This window comes from Chenopodium album, chromosome 19, assembly GCF_948465745.1.
Source record: "Chenopodium album chromosome 19, dcCheAlbu1.1, whole genome shotgun sequence".
NCBI lineage: Eukaryota > Viridiplantae > Streptophyta > Magnoliopsida > Caryophyllales > Amaranthaceae > Chenopodium > Chenopodium album.
In genome coordinates this window covers 11,333,262-11,352,662 of record NC_137852.1, presented here as the reverse complement: position 1 = coordinate 11,352,662, position 19,401 = coordinate 11,333,262, and the positions used below count along the sequence as shown (strand labels likewise).

Below are 19,401 nucleotides of genomic sequence, written 5' to 3'. Positions count from 1 at the left end.
TACAATTTGTCATCACATTTACTACCAAAATTATTATTTCTTGGTATTTTCTCTCTCCTCTCTTCTCCTCCCTCACACTTTCTAAATTTCTGATTTCTCTTTCCTATATCTTCTTTCTCCTCTATTTTTCTCTCTCTTAAATTCATTCATTATTTTGTTTTTGATTTAATTTCTTCATCACTATTCTTCATCACTATAGATCGAGATCCTTCATCTCTTCCTCTTACAATTCATAATTTCTAGCTAATTTCTCTCACCTCTTTTTTTCTTTTTCTTAAACTTATTCATTGTTGTTGATTTAATTCCTTCATTACCATTGTTGATCACCATATATTAATTTCAAAATTCGTTTTTTTTCAACTCAATTTGAAGCTTTGTTAATGGAGTTTTGCAAAGATAGTGAAGTTTAAAATGGCGGATTTGACGAGGAGAAGGTGTTTAAGACGACGGAGATGACTATTTTTCAATAAGATTCCATTGTCTAAATCACTATGGCTAGGTTTGAATTTCGGAATTTGTAGATTTCATATTATTTTAATTTTTTTTTTTGTTAGTGATATTTGTGTATTCAATTATTAACAGATCTTGTTATATTTTGGTCTTTTGAACGTTTTAAGTTTAAAATATGAACGTAAAATATGTTTCCTATAAACATATATTTTTACTGACATATATTTTAGGATTTATGAACATCTTAATTATAATTTTGAACATGTGATAAATTTCTTATGAACTTTTTTTAGATCTATGTATTTTGTAATCATTTTTTTAAAAAAAATTTGGTGTTCTATACTTTATAATCTATATATCTGAACATTTGATTCTTTGAATATGAAAATTAATTTTGTTTTCGATTTATGAATTTTAAAAACATTTTTATGTTTTAATTGCTAATTTTTTTTTGATGATTTTCAGTATCATTTATAATTTAATTGTTGAATTGATGCTTTAATTTGTATTTTATGAACGATGTTTTGTTCATATAATTTGAGTAACGCACTTTCCATTGTATTTATTATCAAAATTGTTATTAGTAGTATCATATTATGAACACTGTTTCTATTTTTATGAACATTTAGGTTACTTTAATGAATCTTTCCGTTTTACATAATTCTCTGAGTATGTATATATGCTTTTTAGAAAATAATTGTAAACGTAATTATGAACATCTTTTTCCAATATTTGAACTGTGTTGTTTTATTTTTGAACTCCAGTAATGATTATTATGAACTGTGTTTGTTTATTGCAGTTAGATTGTATGAAGTTGTTTATAAGGAAAGCCTGAAGGCTGAGCAACATTCATGAGCAGTGTCTTCAGGTCAAGAAGTTTTTGAAGGGTTTTTAGTGGTTTGTGGTTGGGGTTCAGAAGTTTATGTAGGGTGTTCAGTGGTTTGTGGTTGGGGTTCAAAAAAATTTGTAGGGTGTTTAGTGGATTGTAGTTGGGGTTCAAAAGTTTTTGTAGGGGGTTCAGAGGTTTTTGTAGGGTGTTCAGTGATTTGTGGTTGGGTTAAGAAGTTTTTATCGGGGGTTCAGAGGTTTTTTTAGGGTATTTAGTGGTTCGTGGTTGGGATTCAGAAGTTTTTGTAGGGGGTTCAAAGGTTTTTGTAGGGTGTTCAGTGGTTTGTGGTTGGGTTTAGAAGTATTTTTATAGTGTTTTGTTGTTTGTTGTTGGGGTTCAAAAGTTTTTGTAGGGGGTTTAGGGTGTTTTGGTAGGGTGTTCAGTGGTTTGTAATTGAGGTTCGAAAGTTTTTTTAGGGGTTCAGAGGTTTTTGAGTTTGGTACAGTGTTTTTTGTGGCTTATTAGAAAATTGTAGAGGCTTATATGAAGTTTATGGGGGCTTTTGTGTTGCTTCTATTGTCTTATCATAAGTTTCTGGTTGATGTTCAGAAGTTTCTTGAAGGTGTTTAGTAGTTGGTCTATAATTATATAGGAAGTATTAAACAACAAAAGAAGGAAATACACAACATCCTAATAAATTATTATTTCATACCAAAGTACTTGATAAAGTTTATACACAAATTATTACTTCATACAGCACATATATATGGATGTAAAAGACAACGTATATGAACAGATAGGAAAATATGAATGTAATGGATATGGAACGATTAACATCAGATTTGCTAATTTTATTGCACAATCCACCAAGATTGATAAAAAAAACTACACAAAAAAAAAAAAAGGGAGCAAATCTCCATTTTTTAACAAAATACAAGAAACTTTATAGTGGATAGAGAAAGTAGAGTTTTCCCCATTGTTAAAATTTTTAGAGTTTCTAGTAATTTAGAGGTAAAAAAGGGAGAATCAAAATTATCAATGAGGGAAGCAAAAATAATCTTCAAAAGGAAAAAAAAAAAAAAGTAAAATAAAAAATAAAAAAAAAAAAAAAAAAAAGAGGAGATGGAAAAAAATAAAAATGGTTGTTGAATCTCTTAAAAAAAAAATGGCTATTGAAAGTTTTAATTTAGGTTTTCAAAGAATTTAGAGGTAAAAAAAAATATATATCAAAATTCAATGGTTAAAACAAAAAAAATGGCTGGGCTTCTTTTATTGGGTGCAGGCTTCTTTCTATTGGACATTAAATCACTGGGTTGGGTAGCAAATTGGGCCTGGTGCACCTAGAACTAGGTGCACCATGGTGCATGTAATACTAATTGGGTCGGGTTCAACTTAAGGCCAACATTTTCACCCACTAAAGTACTAAACATCGGTGTGGACTTTTTTTTGGTTCATTTTTAAATTGGACCAAAATTATAATTACATAACTAGATGTAAGCCCGTGCGATGCACGGTTTTTAAATATTTCATTTTTGAATAGTCTTTTTTTTTTTTTTTTTTTTGTAATTTCTTAATATTTTTTGTTTTTATTTTCTATTCTATTATTTTAACATTAATTTAAGATAAAATATTTTGTTAAGTTCTAAATTATTCTTATTCAAATTTTACGTTTATAAATTGAAATAAATATTATCTCATTCATCGGATAGTTAGATAAAATCATTAAATCAAAATATATTTTTTGATTTCTAATTATTTGTTAAAATAATATAAATCCTAATGTAAAAGACAATATAATAGATAATCTTTGTTTTTTTTTCATTATTTAAATCTTAAATTACTATTTTTGTTTTCAATTCTCAAATTTCATTTGTTAATTTTTTCTTAAATGGCGACTGAAAATTTAAATTCTAAATTAATATATAAATCTAATTTTTCATTGGTCGAAACATTACTTTTGCTTATGTGGCGTGCGATGCACGAATTTTTATATACATTTGTATATAAATATTTTTTTGGTGATATCTTAATTGTTTTCTTGCATTATAAGTTTTAAAAATTTTGTATGAAAATATCATATCATCATATATTTACATAAAACCATTAACATCAAATGATAATTTATATTTTTTAAATATCAAAATATAAGTTTTAGTTTTTAAAATAATATAATCCCTAATATCTAAAGATAATTTTTAGTTTTGTAACAAATATAAATGATAAAATTTAGTGTTCTTAAATAATTAAAATCCTAATAAATTACTATTCGTCTTTTTACCTACGTGGCAAAAATTTAAAATTTCATTCGTCACTTTTGTTTAGGTGGCGAGTGATTTTTTTTTATTCTAAAATAAAATAGAAATCTAATTTTTAATTGGTCGAAAATATACCTTTTCTTATGTGGCGCTCCCAATGCTCTCCAAAAATGCCTACTTTATTTATATATATTAGATTAGATATTAGATTTTTCGTTTTTTAGATGCATCATTTTATTTTTTTAAATAAAATTAGGCCCCGTTCTCTTCACCTTAATTTTACTGAAATAAAATTATTTTTATTGAACTGAAATTATTTTTACTGAACTTAAATTATTTTTGCTATACTTAAATTTTTTTTACTGAACTTAAATTAATTTCACAGAATTGAAATTATTTTTGCTGAATTGAAATTATTTTTACTAATTTTCTATAATAATTCTTCTTTAAGAAAACTGAATTTTACTAAACTGAACTTATTTTTACTGATCTGAAATTATTTTCACTGAACTAAAATTAATTTTACTGAACAGAACTTATTTTTATTGAATTGAAATTATTTTTACTTAAAATTATTTTTTTTAATGTGAAGAGAACAGGGCCTTAGTGTATGTAAATTGTGAAATTGGGGTTCTTACACTACTAAAATTCGGTCAAATTACGACCGGTTTTTTACGACCGTCATTAAAATGGTCGCAAAATATAATAATTGCGACCGTTTTTAAGGCGGTCGCATATTTGTGACCGTTTTTACGGCGGTCGCAGATTTGCGACCGTTTTTAGGCTATTTAACGGTCGCAAAAGTATTTAAATTTTTTTTAAAAATAATAAATAAACGTTATAAATAATTCTAAATTTAAACAATTTTATTGCGACTGTCAAAAACAGTCGCAAATTGCGACATTTACGACCGTTACATAACCGATCGCAATTTGCGACCGCCAAAACCAGTCGCAAATTGCAACAATTACGACCGTTATAGAAACGGTCGCAATTTGCAACCAATTGCGACCGCTAAGGGTGGTCGTAATAAAATAATGATTTTTTTAATAAAATGCAGTATAAAAGTGGTGCCAACCCACCCTAACCCTAATTTTTGTGGAAGCAGCCGTTTTCCTCATCATTTTCTCTCTCCTCATTTTCTCCATCTTCTCCTTCCTTCTCCCTTCTCACGCCATCCTTTCTCTTCATCTCCTCTTTCTCTTCTCCTCTTTCTTTCTTTCTCATCTCATCTCCTCTTTCTTTCTTTCTCTTCATCTCCTTTCTTCATTAAATCACATCAGATCAAGCCCCACAGTCACAGCAAGCAACGAATGAACGAGATCGACGCGCCGTCACCATCCTTTTCAAGAATTTCGGTTTTCATGGTCAAATTCGACCATGAAAACTCCAGATCTGGAGTTTTCATGGTCGAATTTGACCATATAAACCCCATGAGGAAGAAATATTAGGAAAGGTATGTTGATTTTCTGATTTTTTTTAAAATAATTTTGTTTTATTTTCGATTTTTGTTGTTTTATTTCAGTTTTTGTTCGAATTTTTGTTTGAATGTTGGTTCGAAGTTTTTTTCAAATTTTGTTGATTTGTTTTTCGAGTTTTGTTCGTAATTTTTTGTGATTTCTGTTCGTTGTGGGTTTCAATTTTGCTGGGTTTATTTTTTTTTTATTTTTGTTCAAATTTTAATTAGTTTTTGTGGGTTATATTTTGTTCGAATTTTGATTTAATTTTTGTTACATTTTCGGTTTGATTTGTGTAATTTTGTTCGAAATTTTGTGGGTTTTTTTTATAAATTTATACAATTTTTGGGTTGAATATGGGTGGTGGTTAAAGGTGGTTGAGGCTGGGCGGTGGTGTTTTAGGGTGGCAAGTAGTGGTGGGTAAAGAGGGTTTGGGTGGGAAGTGGTGGTGGGGTAGGCTGCGAAGTTAAGGAGGTGGCTGCGTTTTTTTTCTTTTTTTTTTGTTTTTTTAATTTTTTTTGCGACCGCCTAGGACCGTCGCTAAATCCATATTTGCGACTGCTTTTGAAAACGGTCGCAATTTGTAAAATTTGCGACCGTTGTCTAACCGGTCGTTGAAATTAATAAAAACGGTCGCAAAAAATCTGCGACTGCCAAACGGTCGCAATAATGATTTTTTGCGACCACGTGAATAACGACCACCACCTTACGACCGTTGACGGTCGCAATTACTAATTGCGACCGTTTTTACTATAATCTGCGACCGTCAGAGACGGTCGCAATTTGGCCGAATTTTAGTAGTGTTATGTTGGAGGTTCAGAGTCCTCGAATCAATTTAGATGTTTATGATTCTTGCTTTCATTTGTCTATAAGTGCATTTTTTTAAACCTTATTTAGTTTGTTTTACTAAAGAGTAAAGACATTTGAAATCGGGTTTGGAAAGTACATTATAGAGTACTTATTAAAACTAAAATAATTAGAGTTAAGGTATGTTCACATTTACTTAATTTCAGTTCAATTCAGTTCAGTTCAGCTCCAATCAGTTCAGTTCAGTTCAGTTCAGTTCCAATCAGTTCAGTTCAGCTCTTAATTTCCTCTCACATAAAATATTCATTTCAGCTCAATTCAGTTCAGTTCAGTTCAGCTCCAATTAATTCAGTTCAGCTCAAATCAATTCAGTTCATCTCAGTTCAGTAAATATGACACAGACCCTTTTGGTTTCACTTATTTTAATTGTTGAGAAAAGATGGGTTGTACTTGTACACCTGACATATGCAACAGTTACAATGGTTTAATCACCAATTTGTTCTATCATTGTACCAGAAATTGGCCAATTTAGGGTTACAATTATTATTTTATGTACCTTTTAAATTTCAATTTTTTTTTTTTATTTTTTTTATTTTAGTTAGCACTTTATCAGTTTCAGCTAGCTTATTAATTTCAGCTGATGCTCCCAAACATTAACATACCTCATCTACTTGTAGTATCATCAAACCAAAACCATTTAATTCTTCATTGAATTTTTTTTATCTTTTTTTTTAAAGAATAACATATCTCTTTTTTTTAAAACATTAAAAAAATTGGACACTTTTGAAAAGAACTCCTAGAACATTCCAAAAGTAGAAAAAACCAACTAGCCAAAAGAACTCCTAACCCGAACACCAAAAACCCGACCCGAAAACCCAATCCCGAACATTCCAAATTCCCATCTCTCTCTCCATCCCTAAACATATTTCACTGCGACACACAACAAACATAAACGCGAACCAAATTATATAATTAGGAGAGAGAAACTCCTTCTCAACGTATTTCTCTCAGCTATCCGTTAATGGAGGACTCGACGACGTCATCCATGGAACAACAACAACCTCCTTCTTCTTCGCAATCTCAATCGCAACCTCCTCCGTCACCTCCGCCGCCACCACCGCCGCCACCACCGCCGGAGATTCCCGAGGGTTCCGGCGCCGGCGAAGAGGTTGAAGATGATGATGAAGAGGATGAGGAAGATGATGGGTTAGGTTTGAAAGCTCAGAAGTTTATGGAAATGATTACTTCTTCTCCTGATAACCCTAATCCTAAAGCTCTTCATGCTCTTGCTTCTCTTCTCGAAACTCAAGAATCCAGGTTTTTTTTTCTTTTTTATTTTTTTTATTTTTTGAATTTGAATTTGAGTTTGTTTGTTTTTGTGAATTTGCGTGGGTTTTTCATTTTTGGGTGTTTGATTGATGTTGATTTTGGAGGTGGGGAGGTGATACTGTGAAGTGGGAAAGTTGGAATTCTTGATTTTATATATTTGTTTGTGTATAATTAATTATATTATAATGAATAAATAAAGGGTTTACATGTTTAAGGTTGTTGATTAGTGAAATTATCAAGTTGATGAAATTTTCTGTTTATTATATAATATACCTGGTGATGATTGTAGTGAGCTGGATCATTTGGGATTTATTGTGACGTTGCAATGATTATATCTCTCTTCGGATTCTCGTATTCTCGTATGTGAGGTTCAATTGGGTTTTATTGTGAATTTGCAATGATCGACATCGAATCGATGTCTTTATGGCTGGCTAGGCAATGCTCAGGAACTGAATTTGTGTTTTGTACGGAGTAAAATCTAAAGGGGTTTAAGCATCTGCTATATTGTCGTAAAGATTTGGAGATATTATGAGTTTATAGGTAGTCATAGTTTAATGAAGGGGATTTAGGTTACTTGTCTCCTTTTTTTCCTTCTAGTTGAATTATAAAAAATGCTTCTTTTGTAGAAAATAATATTCTGATTTCATGGTCAATGAAAGCCTACAAACGGCTTGGGATTCTTTTCTTATAAACAATTTTGAGGCTTCGGGCAATTCTTTCTTCTTCCTCTTGCTGTTGTTTTGATCAACCTAAGATGAGAGCTATAACTACTTGAAAAAGTGGTTGTTTTTGTTTTAACTATTTATAAATAATTGGGCTGTTTGTTGCAAATACTGTTTCAGTCTTATGGTTCGGTAAATTGGTGTTATGGTGGAGCATAAGATAGAATATATAATATATTCCATTGTTGCATTTTATCACATTATTATTTGAGTTGGAATTCTTAATTTTATCCCCATAATTCCATCTGGACTTGGATTTTGAGTGGTTTGTGATAAGGGAAAGTGATTTCATGACGACGGGTTTGATTGCTTGAGCGACTCTGTTGCTTAATCTTGTTTAAGATGTACTTACATATCAATCAAAAATTCATGGATTACTAATTACTGGTATAGAGTGGATGTTTTTTCTTCTTAAGAGGCTGAGAGAGAGTTAAGCTAATGCCTAATGCCCAAGCAGATTTTTTTCTAGATAATATACATGTTTCTAGGGTATTTTATCTGATGCAGATCATGCAGTTCATTTTAGTTGAGGTGCTAGGTTTGATTTATGTAGAAATATCTCTTTAAAGAACTTAAAGTTGAGAGGATTTTGTTCCTTCATCTCCGGTTTTTGTGGTCAACTTGATGGACTTTTGTGGACACTTCCATATAATGGCTAACCACACTTTGTGATTTACCATTACTTTGACTTTTAGCTCAATTATCTGATTATTAATTACAAATGTACCTCCCGAATACTTTGTTGATATGCTTCCTTATATTTTGAGTTATAAAGCAGTTGCTGCAAAGTGTGATACGAGATGTTATTGAATACCATGTAAAAGAGGGCATAGGATAGAACAAGTTGCTACAAGCAAGAGTGTGTGACAAAAGTTTTCATGTTGGCAAAATGCCAAGGCAATATATTTTGTTTATTTTTGTATGTTATAATGGCATTAAAAATCTAAATGATTGAATGTCTCTAGCATAGGTTTTGGTGTTTATGAACATCCAGTTCACAGTATTTAAGCAAGACACGTGTTGTTAACAAAGCCCTACCTGGCTATCTGTTGTTACTAAAGTATTTTGGTGTACACCTTTAGTAGGTTTGTCACAAGGCTGACTTTAGTAGGGCCAAATGTTGACTAAGCTAGGTTTTCTTGGCTTAAGCTTCAAACTCGGATTAACCTTAAGGTTGAGTTATAGATTTTCTGGAATTGATTTTGTAAACTAATCGTTGGAGCAAGGTTGTGTTTTATGAAACATAGCTACTTGTTGTGGGCCTTAGAGAGTTTTGCTAAGCTTGCTCAAATCTGGTGAAGCTCTTATTGGAGCTTGATCAACTTAGCTGATTTGAATATTTGAAATGTTGAGGTTGCTTGACATTAGTTATGAACTCAGAGGCAATTTTTTGTTACACACTACCAATATTACCCCAAAGCCAAGTTCAACTACATTTTTTTTCAATTTGATACAAATCTCTGATGTAGTTATTTTAGTTTTTTTTTTTTTTAATTTATTGTTTGATGTATTTCAAGGGGTGTAAATGAGGGTGAAATGGCATATAAATATATTCAAAACCAAGTAGTACTATGTTATTTTTGTTCTTTTATAAAAGTATAGTGTAGAATATTAATGTGCACAATGGTGTGAATGATTAAAATTAAAGTAATTAAGGTGTTAATAAATTTGTATTAATGTCATTAAATAGAAAATTGGTAATGTGTAGCTCCCAAAGAGGTCGTTTAAGGTCTCTTGTGTAGCCTATTCAAGTTTTGACCGAGTTGAGCTTGATAATTCATGAATTTTGTCCCTCAATGTTTTAAATAGAAAGTATACAAAAGGTTTTTTCCCATTGATGTGACATAGTATCTTATGATGATAGGCCACGCTTTTCTCTCTCTCTCTCTTTCTCTCTCTCTCTCTCTCTCTCTCTCTCTCTCTCTCTCTCTCAATAAAAAAATATTTTGTTTTCGGAAAATTAGGAATTTAAGGCAATTTTCCCTCTTCCAACTCAACCCCATCAAAGACTGGGATGTAACATTTTAAAAGAGTCAAAACTTTAGAGATCCAAATCATAAATAATGCTATCAGTCATGTCAGAAGTCTCAGAACTAAGGAAATAAGGATGGAATGAAGAGTAGAAACAATGCCAGTCTTTGATGGAAGGAACTGCTATGGAAGGAAGTTAATGGTATAAGCATAGGTGATGGGCTGTGATGCTTTAGGTAGAAGAGATGCAGGGATATCGTATGACTTGGTGGAGGAGGAACAACAATGAAATTGCTGATACTAGCCTTATAGTTGCACCTCTTTGAAAATGTGCTCAAAATGTCAACAAAAAACAGTGTGGCATTCTTTTTATGCTCTACAAGTGGTTGAGTGTTGAACAAAAAGAAATATCCTCCCTTCGCAATCCCTTGGGAGTTGGGAGACATTTTACATCCTTACTTACGTTAACCATAATGGATTAATTGTGTCACAAGCAGATGAACTTGGTTTAAAATTCTATATGGTTCATTTTTGTAAAACTTTGGTGCTAGAATGGATCTTTGGCTGCCTAACTAAAACTACAACACAATTTAACATGTTATAGTGAGATGCTTGATTATGTTGTCATGGTTTAAATTCATCTTAAATATGGTCAACTGGTACTTACAGTGATAATTGGAGGCATGGTGCATATGGGTGCTCAAGAAGAAATATTGATCTTTAGTTTCCCATGTTTAACATTAAAGCCTAGATTTTGGTCTGCACGACTGCTTTAATGCTTGCTGTCTGGATGTCAGGCATTTTGGGCTACATGCTGTATAGACAGCTATTGTGGTTTCTTGTTTCTCTCTCACTCTAATTTGAAGAGGGGGGGGGGGGGGGGTTTACCTTGCTGGGTGTGGCCTTTTTGGTATGTTATTTTGGTAATGTGCTTTACTGAGTAGATTCTTAGATGTTTTTCCAAGTTCACTGACAATTTTATTTATTTATTAAGCTATCCTGCATTTTATTGTGTTCTGGTTGTGGAAAATTCAGTACTCATAGCATTTGAATAACTGGTTATCAAACACATTGATACAGGTATATGGAAGAGGCAGATCATTCCTCCCCCAATCACACTCGAGCTTCACATAGTATTGGACGTTTGGGTAATATAATTCGGGTAATGGCTAGAGGACAATAGGAGTTTAAACTTCGTAATATTCTCCTTCATCAAAGCATTTACAATTTCATTATGGATTTGTGTTTTTTTTTTTTTTTTTTTTTTTTTTTTTTTTTTTTTTTTGTGTTTGAAAAATTTTCTCAGCTACCTGAATTGTTATCTTCTTCAGGAAAATGATGAATTCTTTGAATTAATCTCATCAAAATTTCTATCAGAGTCTAGATATTCAGTATCTATCCAGGCTGCTGCTGCAAGGGTGCTTCTAAGCTGTTCACTAACTTGGATGGTAAAATGTTGATTGATTTCGCTCACATTGTCATCATGCAGCTTCATATGGGTATTTTAATCTTACTAAATAGCTGTAATATTTGTGCAGTTCCCCCATGTATTTGAAGATGATGTTACAGAAAACATAAAAAACTGGGTTCTGGATGACAGTGCAAAATATTACAGTGATGATGGCTTATGGAAACGACAATTTGGTGAGAAAAAGTGCTCCGATTTTGATATGCGCAAGACTTACGCTACAGGCCTTCTTGCATTATGCTTAACTAGGTATGCTAGAGATTCTATATTTTGTTTTGCACTATGTTTTCCCTCTAAAATTTGCTCACTATTTTTCATACATCAAATTTGCAGTGGTAGTCAAGTTGTTGAAGATGTCTTAACTTCTGGTTTGTCGGCTAAGCTGATGCGTTGTCTTCGAAATCGTGTCTTGGGTGAGACAAGTAGTAGTCAAAAAGATACAAGTCATATAGCTGAGAATAAAGGTGTTTCCTCAGGAGGTGGTGGAAGAGGTAGAGATGAAAGTCGTACCAGATTACGACCACCTATGGAGACAGCTTCTCTAGATGATTCTAGGATACTAGAAGATGGAGGTTCAGCTGATCTAGGTGGTGAAAGGGATCATGATAGAAGCTTTAACAGGATGGTGCATGGAGAAGAACGATGGATTAATGGAGAGCCACCTGATAGATTGGCTGAAGAACTTGACTTTTATGATGCCGATATTGACGGTGAGGATCGTTGGCATGGGCGGGATGTGCATGATGGAAGATTGAAAACTGGGGAAAGAAATGGACCGGGAAGATCCTTGCATGATGAAGATAATGATGAAAGCGCAAGAGATGATTCAGCTAGGCGTAGGGTGAACCGTGGGTGGAATAGATCTAGGGGTAAAACCAGGGGTAATGAAAGCACTACAGAACCTGAACAATCTATTATGTCTCCTGGATCAGGAAGCCGTGGAGGGCAATTTCGTAGTGGTAGGGAGAGGAGTTCAACTAAAAATTCAGATGCTAAGCGAGTGATTGATAATAAGAAAAGCTCAAGTAGGACAACTGCTGAAGGCATTGCAATGGATAGAGAAGATATTGATGAATGCATCTATGAGTGCAGAATTGGTTCCAAGGACATCTCAGATCTTGTAAAAGCAGCTGTTAGGGCTGCTGAAGCCGAAGCAAAAGCTGCCAATGCACCGATAGAAGCTGTTAAAGCTGCAGGAGAGGCTGCTGCTGAACTTGTGAAAAGTACTGCAATGGATGTAAGCAAAACAGCCCCCCCCCCCCCCCCCTCCAAGTCACCACCATTCCCCCTCTCGAGTTTTGTCTGTAAAAAATAAACAAATAAAAACACATTTTTCTAACTTTGTGTTTTTTACATCAATAGGAGTTCAAAACGACAAATGATGAAGAGGCTGCATTTTTGGCAGCTTCAAAAGCAGCATCCACTGTTATTGATGCAGCTAATGCAGTTGAAGTTTCAAGGTTGTCATTTTAGAATCACGCCATACAATACATGTTGCAGTATCAATTTATTTGTTTTGTGACTTTCTTTTATATATGCTAAATGGTGTCATTGATTGATTATAGGAATACTGACAGTGCTAGTGTGGATTTACCAAAAGATGAAGCTGCTGAGCCGGAACAGAATGAGGATGTAGAATTTTTCATCCCAGATAGCGATACACTTGCCCAACAAAGGGAGAAGTTTTGCATCCAGTGTCTTGTGCTCTTAGGAGAGTATGTTGAAGTTTTGGGGCCTGTGTTGCATGAAAAGGGGGTTGATGTTTGCCTCGCGTTATTACAGAGATATTCTAAAGAAAAAAAGGAATCAGAAATAGTCTCTTCCTTGCCTGAAGTGTTGAAGCTGATATGCGCTTTAGCTGCTCATAGAAAATTTGCTGCAGTGTTTGTGGATCGAGGTGGCATCCAAAAATTGCTTGCTGTACCAAGAGTCCTTCACACTTTCTTTGGCCTTTCCTCTTGCTTGTTTACTATTGGGTCTCTTCAGGTAAGATATTTCAGTTTTCGGTTTGCCTTGTGAATATCTTGGGACTTTTTTGTAATTCGTCCATTGTGTATAACTCCATGTCTGTTTGTGGCTGTAGTTTTTTAATTTCCAAACATCTAACATCAATTTTTTTTTTTTTTCCTGGAATCTGTGTTTTAGGGTATCATGGAACGTGTTTGTGCCCTTCCTTCTGATGTAATTTATAAGTTGGTTGAACTGGGCCTTCAGCTTCTGGAGTGCCCACAGGATCAGGCTCGAAAAAATGCAGCCTTATTCTTCGCTGCTGCATTTGTCTTCAGAGCTGTTCTTGATGTTTTCGATGCACAGGACGGCCTGCAGAAATCACTTGCCCTTTTGCGTGATGCTGCTTCTGTAAGATCAGGAGTTAACTCAGGGACCTTGGGGGCTTCTGCCCCAGGAGCACTTAGAAATGATCGATCAAATGCTGATGTACTTACTTCATCTGAAAAACAGATAGCTTATCACACTTGTGTTGCTTTGCGACAGTATTTTAGAGCGCAACTGTTGCTGCTGGTGGATACTGTTCGTCCTAACAAAAGCAATCGAAGTATAGCTCGTAATATTCCAAGCATGAGAGCTGGCTATAAGCCACTTGACATAAGTAATGAGGCTGTGGATGCAGTTTTTCTCCAGATACAAAAGGACCGAAAGCTTGGCCCTGCTTTGGTCAGAGCTAGATGGCCAGCAGTTGAGAGATTTTTAGCTTGTAATGGACATGTGACAATGCTGGAGCTATGTCAGGTGATCATCTTTCGCCCATTTGAATGTTTTACTTGAATCTAAAATATAGTACTAACTTCTGTAAATATAGGCTCCACCTGTTGAGCGATATCTTCACGACTTGCTTCAATATGCATTGGGTATTTTGCATATTGTCACATTGGTACCATATAGCCGGAAATTGATAGCTACTGCCACATTAAGCAATGATCGTGTTGGGATAGCTGTTATTTTGGATGCTGCTAGTGGGCCTGGCTATATAGACCCTGATGTAAGTTCATTGTTGTTGTCTTATGCCAAGTATACAAGCGGAGCTATTCTGATTATTTCCTTGTACCCTTGACTCATGCTTTGCTAAATATTTGTGTTTGTGATTATCAGATTATTCAGCAGGCATTAAATGTGTTGATCAACCTTGTTTGTCCTCCACCATCTATCAGTAATAAATCACCTCTCCTTGCACAAAACCAGCAATCTGTTTCAGTAAATCCTTCTACAGAGGCCAGAGATAGAAATACAGAGAGAAATGTCACTGATCGAGCACTTTCCAGTCAAAGTGAAGCAAGGGAGCGAAACGGTGAACCCAGTACTGCAGATCGGGGTTCGTCTGTTAATAACACCATGCAAAGCCCATCTCCAAATATTGCCTCAGGATTAGTGGGAGATCGTAGAATTTCCTTAGGTGCTGGCGCTGGTTGTGCTGGCCTAGCTGCTCAGTTAGAACAAGGATATCGCCAAGCAAGAGAGGCTGTCCGTACTAATAATGGCATTAAGGTTCTTTTGCAACTCCTTCAAACCCGTGTGGTATTGCCACCAGCTACTCTTGATTGTCTGCGCGCACTAGCGTGCCGAGTCTTGCTTGGCTTAGCCAGGGATGATACTATTGCACATATATTGACAAAGCTTCAGGTAATGTATAAGTTATTCTTTGTCGCAGGCACCTCTAGTTCAGTATCATTTCATTTGTAGATGGGTGAAAAAATGCTTGCTTTCAACTGATACAAGAATTAAATAAGTTGTAAATATAAATAAAGAGGATATTATTGTGAGTAGATTGATGAGCTTTGTTTGTATATTTCTTAAAGCAGAAAAAATGATAAATTGGCATATGATTCAAAAACATATCTTTTAAATTGGATTTACAGGTTGGCAAAAAGTTGTCAGAAGTGATCAGAGATTTGGGAAATCAGAACCCTGGAACTGAGCAAAACCGGTGGCAAACAGAGCTTACACAGGCAGCTATTGAGCTAATTGCGGTATGTGATGATCAGAAATGTATTTGCATTCTGCATATGTTGTAGATCCCAACAAAATATAAGAGAATCGATCCTAACAAAATATGAAATTCTTTGATGCATGTCTATTATTAAGTATAGTAAGATAAGATACATTGATATTTTAGATGTCAAAAGAAATCTAACATGTGAACTTTTTTCCCCTCAACAATGCTCCCCAACCCAAAACGGTGTTTCAGTACAATGGTGTTGGGGACAAATATTCTTTTGAGTTTAAAATCAAGCATGTTGTGATCCTTTGCCTGGAACTCATTCTAGTAATACATGAAGCGTCAAATCGTTAGCTTCTTTTTTGTTGCGTAAGTTGGTTAAGAAGACTTCCGTGAGAATTTTGTTCTCATCAGGCACCGACCATTATTCATTCTTGCACTTGTGAGTTGCGAGTTGTGAGGTTTGAGAAGCCTAGTGACCCGTGACTTGCAAAACACTAGTGGGAAAGGTTGAGATTATCAAATATGCCTTGGTGGAGCTTTGAATTTCCAGTCAATATGTTCAGGCAAATCAAACAATTTAGTCTTTGGTCTAAGCCTCTGGGTAAATGGTTGGCTTTTGTGTGCAAATCTTTGCTGGGTAACATTAAAGTGATTGCATACTGTAACTTTGTCACCTTGAGCAAGTTCTGTAGCCTAGTAGCCTAAAACGGACCCATTAGCTTATAATATGCATGGTTTAGTTCCAACTTGTAAGTATCTTGTTTGCATCAAGAATTTGTCTAAAGTGTTCACCTAGACAGCTAGGCTTAGTGTTCTTTACATACTTCCGGCTGTGAATTTGCTGTTAGCCATGGTTGTATATTTTTATAAAATGTTAACAAGAGTTTTGATTGAATACCTATTTAAATTTGTTATTATATTTCTCTCTCGATCTACAGATTGTGACAAATTCAGGCCGTGCAAGCACTTTAGCTGCTACTGATGCTGCTACCCCAACTCTGAGGCGTATAGAGAGAGCTGCTATTGCTGCTGCTACCCCTATCACATACCATTCAAGGTACCAACTATTTGCAATTCTGATCCTAATTTTGTCTCTTGTACTTGTTTGTTCTAATTTTTTTTCTTTTTCTTTTTTTTTTTTTAAATTATATTTTCAGGGAACTCTTGCTGCTTATGCATGAACATTTACAGGCTTGTGGTTTAACCTCTAGTGCTGCTACACTGATGAAAGAGGCACAGTTGACGCCTCTGCCATCCTTGTCTGCACCATCATCTCTTGCTCACCATACTTCTGTGCAAGAGATGCCTTCTATACAGATTCAGTGGCCATCGGGTCGAGCTCCTGGTGGATTTCTAAACAAGTTAAAATTGCTGGCACAGAATGAGGAACTCCCCTTGAAATGTGATTCGGCTGTCTCTTCAAAGAAGAAGCCTCTTTTTTTCTCATCTAGCTTCAGTGCTCGATCAAAGGGTAGGCCTTCATCTACTGAGCTCCAAACACCTTTGATAAGCAAATCGCACAGTTTTTCAAGAAGGGCTCTGGGATCTGCTACTCTGCCAGAAACTTCTGCACCAATTTCAGATATGACAGCCGATGCTGATACTCATGCGAAAACTCCAATAGTGCTGCCTATGAAAAGGAAGCTTACAGAGCTGAAGGAGGCTGCACCAGCCTCATCTGCGAAACGATTGAACACCAGTGAGCATGGGTTAAAGTCTCCTGTATTCCAAACTCCTAATGGTATTCGCAGAGGGAGTCTATTAAATGACCTTTCTGGTTCCGTTACCCCAAATTCTAATTTCAAGGACTTTTATGGGAGACAAACGCCTTTAGCAGGCCAGATTGATAATATTGAGGATGGTCAGTACAATGAAACTCCTATTGCTCCCAACCCAGGGCTTTCAGGTGACTTACAACCTGCAAACTCTGAAAGGCTGACCTTAGACTCCATTGTTGTTCAGTACTTGAAGCATCAACATCGCCAGTGTCCTGCTCCCATAACTACTTTACCTCCCCTCTCTCTCTTACACCCTCATGTTTGCCCTGAACCTAGACGAAGCCTTGATGCTCCATCTAATGTGACTGCTCGTCTCTCTACTCGTGAATTCAGAAGTATGTACGGTGGCATTCATGGTAGTAGGAAGGATCGTCAATTTGTGTACAGCCGGTTTAGGCCATGGAGAACTTGTAGGGATGATGCTGCTGCCCTTTTGACATGCATGACATTTCTTGGCGACTCTTCCCAGATTGCTGCTGGGAGTCATTCTGGAGAGCTCAAAATTTTCGACACCAATAGTAATAACATTTTAGAAACCTGTACCAGCCATCAGACTCCTTTGATACTTGTTCAGTCGTATCCTTCTAATGCAACTAATCTAGTGCTGTCTTCCAGCTCCCTTGATGTTAAGCTGTGGGATGCATCTTCAATATCAGGTGGGCCTATCCAAACATTTGATGGATGTAAGGCCGCTAGGTTTGGCAACGCTGGTTCTTGTTTTGCAGCCTTACCAACTGAAGCATCTCAACGAGAGATTCTCTTGTATGACGTGGCAACCCACCGGTTGGATCAGAAACTTTCAGATACCTCTTCTGGTCCTTCTGGTCGAGGTCATGCATACTCCATTGTGCACTTTAGTCCTGATGATACAATGTTGCTTTGGAATGGAGTCTTGTGGGATCGACGGGCTTCTGGTCCAGTGCATCGATTTGACCACCTTACAGATTATGGTGGCGGCGGTTTTCATCCTGCAGGAAATGAGGTGAGTCATCATGCTGTAACATAAAACTTCTCCAAAGAGTTTCTAATGGTTCCTTTACCAGTCTTCGACCAACCTTGTCTTGTTTGAATTTGTAAATTATTCCATGCTGTTGTTTAAGAATTGCTCCTGATTTTTCTCTGTTTTATTTGGTGTATGGAGTCAAGTTATATTGTCCAGGTTTTTTGCATACACCACAGTATCTGTATATCTGATATTCAAGCTGCTCCTTTCCTATTGTTGTGATTTATGTTCATCGCATGACAAAGTTAATTTGCATGATGTTTTTCAGGTTATTATAAACTCAGAAGTTTGGGATCTCCGAAAGTTCAGGCTTCTTAGAAGTGTGCCTTCTCTTGACCAAACTGTTATCACATTTAACAGTAGCGGAGATGTCATTTATGCCATTTTAAGGCGGAATCTCGATGACATAATGTCATCTGTTAACACTCGTCGTTGCAAACACCCACTGTTTTCTGCATTCCGCACATTGGATGCTGTCAGCTACTTTGATATAGCCACAATCCCTGTGGACCGTGCTGTTCTAGATTTTGCAGCCGAGCCAACAGATTCATTTGTTGGGCTGGTCACTATGGATGACCAGGATGAGATGTTCTCGTCTGCTAGGGTTTACGAGATCGGTCGCCGAAGACCTCCTGATGACGATTCCGATCCTGATGATGTTGAAAGTGAGGAGGACGACGACGACGACGATGATGATGAAGATGACGTGGATCTAGATCCCATATTGGGCCCAGATCTTGGCGGAGATGGTGATAGTGACGGTGATGATATGAGCAATGATGATAGCGGGTCTGATATTGATGACGATGATGAAGACGACGGTGACTTCTTGGTTGATGGTGGCGGTTATGATGTAGGAGGTGGGCTTCTGGAAATCTTATCAGAAGGCGATGAAGAGGACGATGACAGTGACATGATGGGATCTTTTAGCAGTGGGGATGAATTCATGTAATGGCAATGCCTGATTGGGGGGAGTGGAGTAGTTGGGTTTCAAGGGTCCATCCAGGTACCATTATCTCAAAGGGAAAATGGGGTTTGGTACTTGGTCTTGTAACTATAGTTAGTTTAGGTCACAAATACATCACCTGCCTTCCATGAGTCATAGGAGAGAGAAAAAGAGAGAAAAATGGAGGCTATTCCTTTCCTGTTCAGGATTTTGATTTCATTAATCTAAAGTGTCCTCAATAATTTCCTCATATGATTGTCATTTTGTTGTTTTGTTAGTTATTATTGTCTACCGTTAATATTAAGTCTAAACATACTTTGACACGCGTCGTGTACTCGGTACTGCCTCAAATGAAATTTAAAGTAAAAAGTTTTACGCAATTCGGATATTTCCAGTCATCATCCCTTTTTTTGATGCTGTATCTCCAGTTG

The 19,401-nt window shown here is 35.6% G+C and overlaps 1 protein-coding gene across 2 annotated transcripts; it reads left to right on the top strand.

Annotated features, from left to right (window-relative positions):
* The first annotated feature begins 6,747 nt into the window (after positions 1 to 6,747).
* LOC145595996 (DDB1- and CUL4-associated factor homolog 1-like) lies at positions 6,748 to 19,220 on the top strand. 2 transcript variants are annotated; one of them, XM_081652425.1, is made up of 14 exons: positions 6,748 to 7,115; positions 10,901 to 10,982; positions 11,152 to 11,268; positions 11,359 to 11,537; positions 11,622 to 12,525; positions 12,651 to 12,748; positions 12,854 to 13,274; positions 13,434 to 14,036; positions 14,107 to 14,286; positions 14,397 to 14,924; positions 15,161 to 15,271; positions 16,182 to 16,300; positions 16,401 to 18,003; positions 18,293 to 19,220. In XM_081652425.1, the coding sequence occupies exons 1-14, from the start codon at positions 6,820 to 6,822 to the stop codon at positions 18,974 to 18,976; spliced, it is 5,925 nt and encodes a 1,974-aa protein (XP_081508551.1). In that variant the 5' UTR covers positions 6,748 to 6,819; the 3' UTR covers positions 18,977 to 19,220. The 2 variants fall into 2 exon arrangements, with proteins under 2 accessions (XP_081508551.1, XP_081508552.1); XM_081652426.1 differs by lacking the exon at positions 6,748 to 7,115 and having other exon boundaries at positions 10,928 to 11,016.
* Positions 19,221 to 19,401: the final 181 nt, after the last annotated feature.

Excerpts from the sequence above, each read along its gene's own strand:
- LOC145595996 (XM_081652425.1), top strand. The coding sequence starts at position 6,820 with ATGGAGGACTCGACGACGTCATCCATGGAACAACAACAACCTCCTTCT. Across the intron at positions 12,749-12,853 it reads AATGCAGTTGAAGTTTCAAG|GAATACTGACAGTGCTAGTG; the intron begins GTTGTCATTTTA and ends GATTGATTATAG. Across the intron at positions 14,037-14,106 it reads CAATGCTGGAGCTATGTCAG|GCTCCACCTGTTGAGCGATA; the intron begins GTGATCATCTTT and ends CTGTAAATATAG.